Genomic DNA, 13,278 nt, shown 5'->3' on the forward strand with positions numbered 1-13,278 from the left:
AGCAATAATGATTATCAGAATGGGGAGGGGGGTGGAAGCTTAAACCCCAAATTGCTATGAATGGAAGTGAATTTGTTTTCTCAGAATTGCTATGAACTAATTGCATTATTTGTACAGATAAGGTCAAGAGCTAAAATAGAGAAAATTCGAGCCAGCCTCTTCAACAGCAGTGACCTCATTGGCTTGTCCAGCCTGGATGGGGAGGATGAGCTCATGGAGATGTCAACTGAAGAGATTTTAACTGTTTCCACTGTAAATCAGAGTTTGTTTGACACCCAGGGGAGCCCAGCACTAGAGGATTATTTCAATGATAAGTCAATAAAAGGTAGGTGGTTTGATATTGGCAAATCCCTCCTGTGTTCAGCATTTTGGGGGGTGAACAGGGCTCAGACTCTCCTTGGTTCAGTATAAATCAGGGGTGACAACTGCCAGGGAGAAATTGCAAAATAAGTTTTATCCCTCCAGGGGCTATTTTCAAGCTGAACATTTCTTGGTTGTCCACCCAGCTAATCAATTAAATAATGAATAAATAAACACTCCTCATCAACACAAAAAACTACTGATTTAATTCTTTAGGGTTTTCTTTTGAGAAAATAGCCACTGAAATAACTTTTGACTGCTAGTTCAGTTGATAGGTGTTTGTGTCTGCCTGCACAGCATAATTTTTATCCTGGCATGATAAATAAACTGCTTTTTTCATCCCCACTATTCCCTCAAGTAGTAATTACAGGATGTGGCCAATTCTCTGTCTTTAATGGAGTGCAGAAGGAGAAGGTTTCCCACTGAAAAAGTGATTATTTTCTCCTGCAAAAGTGATTTTCCATGTCAAAGCAGACTATTTTATCTGAATGCAAAATCTATTTTCACATTTCAAATCCCAACCAGTTCCCATGGCATGTTGTACCAAATCATTGGTTTTCTTTTAATTAGGTGAAAAACTGGTCCCAGGCGCTCGGGAGGTTCTCACAGAGATCTTTAAAAGCTGTGTCCATTCAGAACAAATGCTGAGCCTGACCCCAGCCAAGCCCATCAAGGTGGCTGACATTTACCTCAGCAAGGAGCAGATCAATTCCCAAACCCCTGGCAACCTCCTCCACGTCTTCTTCACCAACGTGCGCCCTCCCAAGAAGGTGCTGGAGGACCAGCTCACCCAGGTAGTGCTTTGCCAGCTCTTCTCAACCTCTTTTGGTGTCCCTTGAAAGCACTGGGTGATGATTTGCTTTTTGTCTTGGAAGATTTTAAGGAAATATGGAGTTCCCAAGCCCAAATTTGACAAGAGCAAGTACAACAAGGCCGGCAAGGAGCAGCACCCGGTGAAGGTGGTGAGCACCAAGCGCCCGGTCACCAAACCCCCCACCAAGGAGAAGTCCATGCTCAACAGTGTCAGGTGGGTGTCCTCAGCCTCGTGGCACTTGTGGAATGTTGGATTTCACTGTAGAAATCCAGGGTTTATCCCCCATCCCTCTGTGCTTTGGAACAGGGAGTGGTGTTAATGTCAGAGCATCTCAGATTTCTGGAAATTATTTGGCAAAGCTTTTCTTTTTACAGAGATTGGGGTGGAGTTGTTGGGATCTATTTATAGAACATTGGAATTGTGTTCATCAGTGTTCCTTGTACCAAAACACAGATCAGGTTGGACAGAGTTTGAGGCAGGAGTGGGACTGGATGGGCTTTAGGATCCTTCCAGACAATTTTGGGATTTTGTGAGCAGATGAAAGAAAACTTTTGATCCTAACCCCCACTTTGTCCCTCAGCCGAACAGCCTTAAGTGAGAAGAAACCCACTGTAAAGCCCAAATCTCCTGAGAAGAGCAAGCCTGAGGAGAAGGACCCTGAGAAGTCTCCCACAAAGAAACAGGAAGGTGGGAGCTGCTGAGAATTTTTTATAGTTTTATCATAGAAAAAATATTTTTATTGACAGGTTTATATGACTTCATGATAGGTCTGGTTTGTCTTTATTTCTAACAAGTTATTTTTTTTAATAGTGATTTAAAATGCTGCTTTTATTTGTGTCTCTGTGAATCTGGGCCCATCAGTGTGAGAGCAAACAGTTCTTGCAGCAGTGTGTAGGGCATGTCAATAAACCAGACAGAAAACTTCCTAAGGGGTAGTTCCAAGGCTTTGGTGCAGTGAGGTTTTGAACCAGGTGGGTTTAAATTGTGCTTCTCAATTTGCACTGGGAAATTCTTCAGTTACAAGTGGGAAATTGGATAAAAAAGATGATTGAGAAACCTCAGAACTTCTGGAGGAGACAGCACAGCCATGGGGGACAGGGGTTGTGCTCAGAGCTTTGGTCTGCTGGAAGAGTGAACAGACACAAGTTTGGACCTCTCCTTCCTGCCAAGAAGTGCCAGGTTAGCTCAGAAAAGGGGAATTTCAGCATTCAGCCAGGTGGGGTTAGAGGGAGGTGTTCCAGAGGAGCACTGGGGGATTTGAGCCCTTAAGGGGAGTGAGAAGGTGCCATTGACTGAGGTGGACCTGACCAACGTGTGATAGATGGAACTCCCTGGAAAGGGTCCGTGGTGGGATGGGACAGCAGGAGGAGGCTGGCAGCAGCCACCTCCTGCTCCTGGGGGGGTGAGAACTTCATGAACTCTTTGCTGGTCCACGTTTGGTGGCAGTTCCTGAGGAGAAGTACCTGACCCTGGATGGGTTTCACCGGTTCGTGGTGGACCGCTCCAAGCAGGACATCCGCAGCGTGTGGAGAGCCATCCTGTCCTGTGGCTACGACCTGCACTTTGAGAGGTACAGCTTGCAGACCTCTTTGGGGAGGTGTTGCTCACTGTGCTCACTTAAACCCAAGTGTTCCTAATCCAAGAAGCTTTCACACTTCCATCCATGGCTGAAGGCCTGTAGGGAAATCAGTTATTTCCTCAAAATACTTTTTAAAAGTCATGTGCTGTCCAAATGCAGGCCCTGATTTCTTGTGCACAGCATGGCTGACAAAATCAGATGCCACAGTGTCCTTTAGAGCTTCCTAACTGTTTAAGTTACCTGAAGGGAACTGCAGCTCCATGTCTGTCTCTGCTTTCCTTCCCCAGCAGTGCACTGGGTCATTGTCTAACTGGCAGGGTTGTTACTGGGTCAGAAACCCTTCAGAAGAGGGAACTGTTAAATTTCTTCTTAATATTGTAGAGGAAGAAAGTGCCTTAAATGAATTCTCCTTATCTGCCTGTGTCAGGCCATAGGCTAATTGCCCCTTATCATCTCCAGAGGGGAGAGTGCACTAAGAGAGCTTAATAGGCAGTGCCTTTGTGCCTAATTATTTAACACCAGTGAGGAGAAGTGGCTGATGAATCAGCTCTTGGCCTCACACTGGGATTCTTGTCATGGACAGCTCTGCTTAAGGAATGGGAGGGGTGAAGAGCAGGGCAGCAGCTTCTACCCCAGGTGTGGCTGTGCCCCAGGTGTGGCTGTGCAGCCCCTGTGAGTGAGCAGCTCTGCCCTGTCCCTGGCAGGTGTGCGTGCATCGACGCGCGGCACGCGCAGAAGGCGTCGCGCAAGTGGAGCCTGGAGATGGACGTGGCCCTGGTGCAGTACATCAACCGCCTGTGCCGCCACCTGGCCATCACCCCCGCCCGCCTGCACCCCCACGAGGTGTACCTGGACCCTGCTGATGCTGCAGATCCCAGGATTTCCTGTCTCCTGAGTATGTAGGGATGGCTGGCATAGAGGCTTTTTTCAGGGGAAGAGTTGGGAGTGCTCCTGGTGTTCCTTTGGGGGTTGGAGGCTGGGTGGGATGAGGGGAGTGCTGGGTCTGGCTCTTCTGTCTCCTTGGGTGTGTTTGGGCAAGGTCAGGGATGCACTGCAGCTGCTCCCTGCTCTCCGAGCAGAGTTTCCAGCTCAGGCTGGAGCAGGTGAGAGCTGAACCTGGTGGGTTCAGCTTGCAGGGGAAGGAAGGCTGGATTTGCACAGATTTTAGTCACCTAAATCCTATTCTAAGCACTTCAGGAGGAAAATTCAGTGATAATGGGAGATTCTGGACTCACACCCAGAGACTGGAGATCCAGGAAGGAACATCAGGGATGCTGTTCCTGCATCCTCAGCCCAGGGATCAGAGGGGCTGCTTTGTGTGGCTCCTGGACCAAACCTGCTGGGATTTGCTGGGGGTGGAACAGGGATCTGTTCTGTCCCTGACTGGGATTTCCCCGTGCAGATGTCCCCGTGGAGAGCCTGAGGCTGCGCTTTGCCCTCCTGCAGTCCCTCAACACCACCCTGGAGACCTTCTTCCTGCCCCTGGTGGAGCTGCGCCAGACCGAGATGTACGGGAACAGCATCGCTGCCTTACTGCAGGAGGCCAAAGGTCAGCAGGGCACTGACCAGGGGCACTGACCACTGCTGAGGGGCACTGACCAAAGGGCACTGACCACAGGACACTTCTCTCTTGGTTTGCTTTTAAAGAAGAGGGGGATTATCCTCGTGACACCACAACCGCAGAGGGAGTTGTTCCATCTTCTGTGTCTGTGTGTCTTTATCCTCTTGGGAGTATCCAGAAATTAAAGCTCTTCGTTAGTTAACAGGCAGGTCAGGTGAAAGTATTCCAGGACTTTGCTGTTGTAGCATTAGCAAGATCAAGAAAATGGTCAAAGTGTATCTGAGTATTTTTACAGCCTTCATTAGACATCAAAAAAACCTCAAGATTTGGGGCATTACATTGCCCAGATTTGTTTTCTGAAGAAGATACAGAACTCACCAGGGGTGTCAGTGTGTGAAAGGAGGTTTTTGTATTGGCCTAGCTGGAAAAAAACACTCCTGAACCAATGTGAGGGAGTGAGGAATGTTCAGAGATTTCTCTTCACAGAGATATGAGGTATTAAATATATTTTTGGGGCAGTGTCACAGCCCTATTTTTTATCATCATTTCTTGCCTGTAGCTTTACTGTCAAAACATCTCAGATTGCTGAAAACTATTTGGCAACGTGTTCCTATTTACAGAGATTGTGGTGGAGTTGCTGAGATCTATTTATAGAACATTGGAATTGTGTTCATCAGTATTTCATCCCAGTGCACTTATTCCAAAAATCATGAGGAACAAATAGATGGGACTTGGAGAAACCTGGACTCTGGAAGGTGTCCCTGGTGGAACTGGATAAGTGGAATCGTGCAAACCATTCCATGATGCTGTGAAATAATTAAAATAATATTTTAGATTAGCCATGTCTCACCTACAGTTTTGAAGGGGAAATTTTTATTCTACCACTGTCCACTGGAGAATTTCAGGGGTAGATTAACTCTGCTGAAATGTGTTTGTTTCTTCAGGTTTAATCTTTTATGACACAAAAGTCACTGTCATGAACAGAGTGCTCAATGCCACTGTCCAAAGAACTGCTGACCACGCAGCCCCAGAAATCACCCTGGATCCCCTGGAGATCGTTGGAGGTACAGCCAGCACTGATCCTTTCCAGCCCTTTCTGCAACGGCTCGGAGCTGCTTCCCCCCCGGCTCGGAGCTGCTTCCCCCCAGCTCGGAGCTGCTTCCCCCCAGCTCGGAGCTGCTTCCCCCCAGCTCGGAGCTGCTTTCCCCCAGCTCAGCTGCTGGTTTTTGAGGCCAGAGGTTCATTTGCCCCTCTGTGTTGGACAGGGGAGATCCGTTCCTCTGAGAACTCCTACTTCTGCCAGGCCGCCCGGCAGCTGGGCTGCGTGCCCTCGTCCCAGCTCTGCGTCAAGCTGGCCAGCGGTGGCGACCCCACCTACGCCTTCAACATCCGCTTCACCGGCGAGGAGGTGCACGGCACCAGTGAGTGACAGGGACAGGGAGTGACACGGGACAGGGACAGGGCTCCATGAGGACAGGGGAGAAGGTGCACGGCACCAGGGAGTGACACAGGACAGGGCTCCATGGGGACAGGGAGAGGGACAGGGCTTCATGGTGCCAGGGAATGGGAACAGGGGCTCCATGACACCAAGAAGTAGGGACAGGGCATCAGTGAGTGGGACAGGGGACAGGCAGGGTAACAGGGCTCCATGGCACCAGAGAGTGGGACAGGGGCTCCATGGCCCCAAGAAGTAGGGACAGGGCTCCATGGCACCAGGGAGGGGGGACAGGGGGGTCCATGGCATCAGTGAGTGGGGACGAGGACAGCCCAAGTGGCATCCCCCAGGGACAACCCAGCTCTTCACCCTGACCTGCCTCCTGTGGACTTTAAGGAGCAGCATTCCCTTGTGGATGGAAAAGAATGGGATCCCCCTGGAATGTTCGCACCAGGAGATTCGGTTTAAACCATTGGATGAGGGATCTCAGCTTTGCAGAGCTGTTCCATGGGGTACTGAGGCAGATCCTAAAGAGCAAAGGGATCCCTGCTCTCCAAATCCACGTGGGCTGTGCTGGTCCTTGGTGGAGATCCATGGGGGAATATGGAGCCACACTTCTGACCTCACCAGCTCCTGTCACCTCTCTGAGGTGTAAAGGAAATGAGTGTGCAGCCATCAGCTGAGCCAAGGCTCCATGGGCCCTTCTCCCAAGGGGAATTGTTGCCTTCTGAAAGGCTGTGGTGGTACTGACAGTGTTTATGAGGAGATAAATGTTGTGGCTGTGGCTCAGCAGCTGTGCTGAAGCCTGGAGCATCACCTCCATTGTTGTAGGACAGCCTCATCCATCTCCTAATCCAGCACCAAATCCCATTTGCAGACCAGCTGGGAGAGCAAATATTCCTGCTGTTCTTGGAGTGCTGGAAGGCAAAGCAGCATTTAGGAATTCAGCAGGACCAAAGGAACATTTTCATTGTTTTCCCTTTCTCTTTTGCAGGTGGATCTTTCCGTCACTTCCTTTGGCAAGTGTGTAAAGAGCTCCAGAGCTCCTCCCTCTCCCTGCTCCTGCTGTGCCCCAGCTCTGCTGTCAATAAGAACAAGGTGAGATCCCAGTGCCAAAAATGAGGGTTTTTTCTCTTTTTGAATGCTGGGTTAGAACAGGAGTGGGGCACATTTGGTCAGAGGTGCAGAGGGAGGCCACAGATCCTGAAACAAAGCAGGTCCCACACCCTGGGAGTTGGTGAATCCCACGTTGCACTTCTTGTGTGCAGCAAGTACTTGGAGAAGGAGCCAAGGCAGCAAAATGGAGCAGAGTTAAAACTGCTGGGCAGCATTCAGAGTGAGTGAGGTTTTGTCTGCCCCAAACTGGTGAACTTCCATGGATTTTTATTCTGTGGCCTTACTCCAGGAATGTCACCAGAAAGATCTGTCACCTTGCCAGGAGAATAAGATGCTCCATCCATGCTAGTTAGTGTCTTATTTGGTGCAGTAGATGTTCTCTAGAAACAAGATAAAGCTGATGCTCCAGAGAATTCTCAGTAATTCCTTCCTGGGAATATTCTTAGGGTAGGAAACAGCTCAGTTCCCTCAGCTTCAGACCAACTGTGTAGCAAACCTGGCTCTGCAAATCCAGGCTCAGAAACAACCCACAACTGAAAGAATTGGATATCAAACTGATGTAACAAGTCCAGAAAATCCTGTCAGTGTTGTCAACAGCTTGGCAAATTGGGAACCAACCAAAAAGGGGTTGAATGATGAGGAAGTGATAAGGTGACACCAGTGTGTAAAATACAGGGACTCCCACTGTGCTGGAGCAGATCCTTTGGTCTCCAACTGAACATTCCTGGCTGGAACAGGAAGGACACACTTGCACAGGCCTGCTAGCAGCCAGCCCCTCAGGCTGTGGGCAGCTGCTCAGTGCTGCTCTCTGTGCCCTGTTCTCTCCACAGGGGAAGTACATCCTGACCCCCAGCCCCATCACCTACGCCGAGGAGCAGCTCTTCCATTTCTTTGGGCAGCTCCTGGGCATCGCCATCCGAGCCGATGTCCCTCTGCCCCTGGACCTCCTGCCCTCCTTCTGGAAGACCCTGGTGGGAGAGCCCCTGGATCCTGACGTGGATCTGCAGGAAGCTGACATCCTCACCTACAACTATGTCAAAAAATTTGAAAATGTAGGTCCCTTTTTCCTCTTCCCTCTTTTTCCTCAGGATTCCCCCACGGCACAAATGTGCCTGCCCTCGCTGGTGGCTGCCAGGGGGTTTTTGTGGAAGCAGGGCTGGGGGGTGGGTTGATTCCTCTTGGATGCAGGATTTTACATCCTGTTGCCTTGGAGAAGTTTCCCACACTCCCCTGCTGCCTGGCAGAATTCCGGTTTCTGAAATATTTACTGGAATTGCTAAACCAGGCCAGAACCCCAAAGCAGGATTTTGCTGTTGGAGTGAATCCCGTTGTGGGGACACCTGTGACGAGGCACTGCCGTGCTGGTGACCAGGTCCTTGTCCTTGCTCTGTGACAGATCAGTGACGAGACGGAGCTGGAAGCTCTGTGCGCCGAAATCGCCTCCCAGCACCTGGCCATGGAGAGCCCCGACTGCCCCAACAAACCCTGCTGCAAATTCACCTACCTGAGCCTCACGGGGGAGGAGGTGGAGCTGTGTCCCAGGGGCAGGCACATCCCTGTGGGGTAAGGAGCAGCCTTCCAGGCAGGGAGTGGCACAGAACGTCTCTGGAATTTTTCTCCAAGCACAGCCTCTGCAGAGGTGCTTTTGTAACAAGTTGGAATGATCTGGGAAAGCTTTGCTTTGTGAGAAGTTGGCAGAACTTGGGGTCAGTGGTGCTGTTTGGCTCTGTAAGAGACAGAGGAGCAGGGCTGGTCCCAGCTGTGGGGGCTCCCAGAGGGATGGGCAGGTGGGGGGACAGCAGAATTAACTGGGAAGCATCAGAATGCAGAGTGTGCACTGCTGACTCTGGATTGTTCCAGGTCAGGATCTCTCCATAAAACCCTTCCTTGTGTAACACGGGTGGGGCTCGAGGGCTCTCCCGGGTGTTCCTCCCTCATGGCAGGTCTGTGCCCCTGCAGGTGGGAGAACAAGGACGTGTACGCAGCCGCCATCCGGAGCCTGCGGATGCGGGAGCTGCAGACCCCGGAGTGCATGACAGCAGTGAGGGCAGGGCTGGGCTCCATCATCCCCCTGCAGCTCCTGACCACGCTCACCCCCCTGGAGATGGAGCTGAGGACCTGTGGCCTTCCCTACATCAATCTGGAATTCCTCAAGGTGCTTTGGCCACACTCCTGTGGGACACAGAGAAGGGGGATCCTCCCATGGGAAGGTGGGAGGGGAGAATCTTCTGGTTTTGGTTCCTCAGCCAGGACATCCTTGGGGAACTGCTTGGACATCCCTTTGCCCCCAGGGAAGTTTATTAAGATTTCACTGGATTCAGGAAATAATAGGGTGGCGCTTGTGCAGAAAGGAGTAAGAGTTTGAACTTCCTTATTTAAAAGTGTAGTGGGGAAGGTTCCTGAAGGGAGAGGGGTGAGCAGCAGTGGACACGTGTCCCTGTCCCCTCAGGCACACACCATGTACCAGGTGGGACTGATGGAGACCGACCAGCACATCGAGTTCTTCTGGAGCGCCCTGGAGATGTTCACTCAGGAGGAGCTCTGCAAGTTCATCAAGTTTGCCTGTAACCAGGAGAGGATCCCCTTCACCTGCCCCTGCAAGGACGGCGGCCCCGACACCGCCCACGTGCCCCCCTACCCCATGAAAATCGCCCCCCCCGACGGCGCCGCAGGTACGGAACGTTCGCTTCCCGAGGGAGAGGAGCTGCTTCTGCTCCATCCCAGCCTTCAGCCCCCCTTTAACTGGTGTTTAATGAACAGGGACAAAGAGGGGCAGGTGGTTATGAGGGTAAATCAGGAGAGAATTGGGGTTTAAATGATGTAAAGCTGAAATTTCACATAAAATGTGAACTGCATCCAGTGCGAAGTTCCCTGCCCATGGTGGGAGAGTGGAACTGGATGAGCTTTAAGATCCCTTCCAACCTAAACTGTTCTGGGATTCCACAATAAAACTTTGCCCTATAGAGATGCAGAGACTTTGCTATTTGAAATGCCTTTAAAATCATTATTGTAAAATACTGTCATGAGGCCTGATGGGAGAGAAGCACAAAACATTTACGCTTCAAGAGACAGAGAGGGGTAGGATTTTGGATCCCCTGAGAAGGAAGGGTTGTGCTGGGTGTTAACCCTGCCGTGGCTGCCCGCAGGTTCCCCGGACTCCCGGTACATCCGAGTGGAGACGTGCATGTTCATGATCAAGCTGCCGCAGTACTCCTCGCTGGACATCATGCTGGAGAAGCTCCGTTACGCCATCCACTACCGGGAGGATCCGCTCAGCGGCTGAGCAGGAGCAGGGCGTGCCTGGAGGTGACTCCGTGACTCTGCCCAGTGGAACCCCTTCAGTTCCCATCCAGCACCTCCCGTGGGATGAGCTGGGGGTTAATTTATTTCCTGAACCTTCGTTCCCATTACAGTAATTCCCGGAAGACTTCCATTTTGTATTCGTAGACTTTGTGGTGGACTGGTTCTTTTGCTGCCTTGTTTGTGGAATATTTGTAGGATAGTTTAGTAAAGACCGGTTTGTGTATAATTTAATTTGGGGGAAAAAACCTTTCCACCTGTACATTTCTAATTTTGTAATCCACAATGGTCTGCCCTGTGCAAACACCACTGGCAGGGAGGGCATTCCAAGGCCGGGAGCCCTCGGAGGGGAAGGCTCAAGGATCGCTCTCCCCAAAAGGTTTTTGAGTACAAAAATGCCAGGTTTGGGTGTGGGGAGGGAATCACTGCATGGGCAGGTGCAGAGCACAGGCAGGATTTGTGGCACTTGCTTGAGGTTTGAAGCAGAACTTTGCTGCCAAACTGCTTTTCCACCTTTCCACCACTTTCCTTGAAATTTTTCTAAACACTGACCAAGCACATGGGGGCTGCCACAGGGAACTGGGGGGTTCAGCTCAACACTTTTGGGAAAATTTCCAATAGAACAGTGAAAGGGTTGTGATTCCATTGGGTTCATGCCCTAGATGTTCTTGAATGTCTGCTTTGCTTAGCAACAAAATAATTGTAATTAAAATATGAGCAGAACAAAAGAGCTTCTCTCCAAAGGGTGTAAGATATCACAGTCCATCCCAAAATCCGGGATCAATCCCATTTCCCAAAGAGCTCTCAGAACAACCAGGGGGTGCTCAAACACCTGGAACTCGTTTTTGTACTCAAAAATCTTTGATCCAAGAGCAAATTATCCTAAAAACCTCTGACAGCCAGCAGGAGGGTGAAGTCACCCGTTGGAAGATAAAGCTCCTGTTCTGTGTGGAAAGCTGGGAGGCAGCTGCGGAGCAGGAACAACTCCACGTTCCACTGGTGTTCTCTGGAATGTTCTGGATGCTTCAGAGCAGCCCCTCCACAGGTGTCTCATCCCTCAGCAGGATTTCTGGGACACTGCAGCTCTGCTGATCCCTCGGATCCTGAGTTCTGAGGAAGAGACCATCCCGGAATGCGTCGGTGCTGTCCGTGAGCCGAGTGCCGGCGCGGAGCCACCGGGGAGGCTCTGCCTGAGGTGACTGAAGCCTCAGCTCGGTGTCCCCTGGCTCCAGACCAGCTCCCGGGAATCCCAGATGTATTTATTGTACATTATTGTGAATAGTGGGAACGCTGAGCGCGTGGGATGCGGGAGAGGCGTGTGAGTTCGGGATGGGTGTCCTTGTTCTTCCGTGAGCGAGTGGGACTGGGAATGTGTGTGCAGCACTCGTAGGTAGTCGTCGGCATCCGGAGTCTCCCAACCCCGTGGTTAGGAAGCTGTTACCTTCCCAATGCATATTGCCCTGTCCCGGGAACAGATCCATGTAGGAAGAATATTTACTCTTGAATCTCGTCCATTTCTTGGTAGAAGCGTTTATGTAGCTCAGAAACCACTCGGAGCAAGCGGGAACACCTGGAGTTTACAGAGACCAAGGGAGAAGGAGGCCGAAGGGGCGGCTTGGAGCCGGTTTGTTCCCAGGCAGGAAAGGTGGGAACGCCGGCTGGATCCCGTGGCAGAGCTGTGGGCCCGGGCTGGGCTCTCTCTGGGCTTCTCCTGGGCTCCAATCCCGAAATGCCAGGGGCCATCCCAGAGGGCTCCGTGTGCCAGCGGTTCCCGAGGCTCCAGTTCCAGCTGTGAGTAAGAAACTGCTGCTGCTGTGTGTGTGCTCCTTTGGGCAGCACATCCGAGTGGAGCACACCTGCGCCCGGCCCCGGGCGTGTGCTGGAACGTTACTTGATCCGTATTTATTACAGTTAATTATTTATGATTACAAATAACGAACTTCTCGTCGCTGCCGTTTGCACCTGGGGGTGTAAATGAAGCTTCTTCTACAGGACAAATGTCACACTTTAAATAACCAACTTCCATCGACTTTGGTTTGTTCTGGAGAACAGGATGAGCCCCACAAGAGGAATTGTGGGATTTTTGGCTTTTTTTTTTTTTTAATTCCATGCTCCTGGGAAGGAAGTGCTGCAGCACCTCAGCTGTGGCTCAAATGGCCTTTTAATTAAAGCTTTTCTAATCATCCTTAATTCCTCGTGCTTTAAATGAACTTGACATTGTCTGTACTAGGCTTGTTTGTCGAAGCAAAGATTGGTTTGTGATGATTATTATTATTTTTTTTAATATATATTCATTCAGAATGTAAAATTATACTAAACAATGGAAAAACTCTGGAGCTGGGTATTAGTTCTAGCTTGGTGTGTGTCCATCTCGGTTCCATACACGGCATTAACCTGTAAGTGCTCTTGGCCATCGAGTGTACACCTGCATAAAGGAGATTCTTAACATCCCTGGAGGTGTTCGTGTCCTTCTTTGGGGCTGCAGGGACTGGGATCTGCTGCTGGAGCTGCCTGAGGCACAGCAGGAGAAGGGGGACAGAGGGAGCTGCAGCTTCTGTTGGAATCCCCCTTCCCTGGGTTCTTTGTGTGCTTGGAACAAAACATCAGGATTTTGTACCAAAGGAAGCACCTCAGCCACTGCTGAGGTGGGATATTCTGTGTGCCTGAGGCACAGCACAGGCTCTGCCACCTCAGTCATTAATTATCTGTCATACTTAATGATTCCTGACCCACAGCATCCCATTATCCATCCCAAACGTCAGGGACCAGCTCCCATTCCCTGATCTTCCCACAGCTCTTCTCCCCAGGAATGGGAAGAGCAGAGGTTTAGTGTCCCCCCATTTTTAAATACTTTTATTCTTCTTTTCTTGTTTAAATAAACACATTTGGTGGGAGCACCTGTAAAATGTCTTCATTTTAGGAGGGAGTTCCCTCCAGCCTTGGTTGGGCTCTGGCTGTTCCAGTGGGATGGAGCTGGCACCTGAGACAAGGCCTGGGTAATGACCCTGCCCCAGGGGTGGCTAATTAGCCCTGCCAGGGCCATCTGCTGCACCTCCTTAATTAGGCTGATGCTCAGGGCCGTTATCCAGGATCTGCTCCACTTCCCAAAGTCC

The 13,278-nt window shown here is 50.7% G+C and overlaps 1 protein-coding gene across 4 annotated transcripts in view; it reads left to right on the top strand.

The window, feature by feature from the left end:
- The window catches only part of HECTD4 (HECT domain E3 ubiquitin protein ligase 4), a 64,997-nt gene extending 52,381 nt beyond the window's left edge, over window positions 1–12,616 (top strand). For all 4 annotated transcript variants that reach the window (XM_064392307.1, XM_064392309.1, XM_064392308.1 and 1 more), the window contains exons 62-76: window positions 118–325; window positions 931–1,154; window positions 1,236–1,387; window positions 1,755–1,861; window positions 2,621–2,744; window positions 3,458–3,648; window positions 4,156–4,302; window positions 5,259–5,378; window positions 5,580–5,735; window positions 6,744–6,847; window positions 7,696–7,917; window positions 8,262–8,428; window positions 8,825–9,020; window positions 9,315–9,537; window positions 10,012–12,616. In XM_064392307.1, the coding sequence (XP_064248377.1) occupies window positions 118–325; window positions 931–1,154; window positions 1,236–1,387; window positions 1,755–1,861; window positions 2,621–2,744; window positions 3,458–3,648; window positions 4,156–4,302; window positions 5,259–5,378; window positions 5,580–5,735; window positions 6,744–6,847; window positions 7,696–7,917; window positions 8,262–8,428; window positions 8,825–9,020; window positions 9,315–9,537; window positions 10,012–10,148 (2,478 nt within the window). In that variant the 3' untranslated portion in view covers window positions 10,149–12,616. The remainder of the gene's footprint in view (window positions 1–117; window positions 326–930; window positions 1,155–1,235; window positions 1,388–1,754; window positions 1,862–2,620; window positions 2,745–3,457; window positions 3,649–4,155; window positions 4,303–5,258; window positions 5,379–5,579; window positions 5,736–6,743; window positions 6,848–7,695; window positions 7,918–8,261; window positions 8,429–8,824; window positions 9,021–9,314; window positions 9,538–10,011) is intronic.
- Window positions 12,617–13,278: the final 662 nt, after the last annotated feature.

This window comes from Passer domesticus, chromosome 17, assembly GCF_036417665.1.
Source record: "Passer domesticus isolate bPasDom1 chromosome 17, bPasDom1.hap1, whole genome shotgun sequence".
NCBI lineage: Eukaryota > Metazoa > Chordata > Aves > Passeriformes > Passeridae > Passer > Passer domesticus.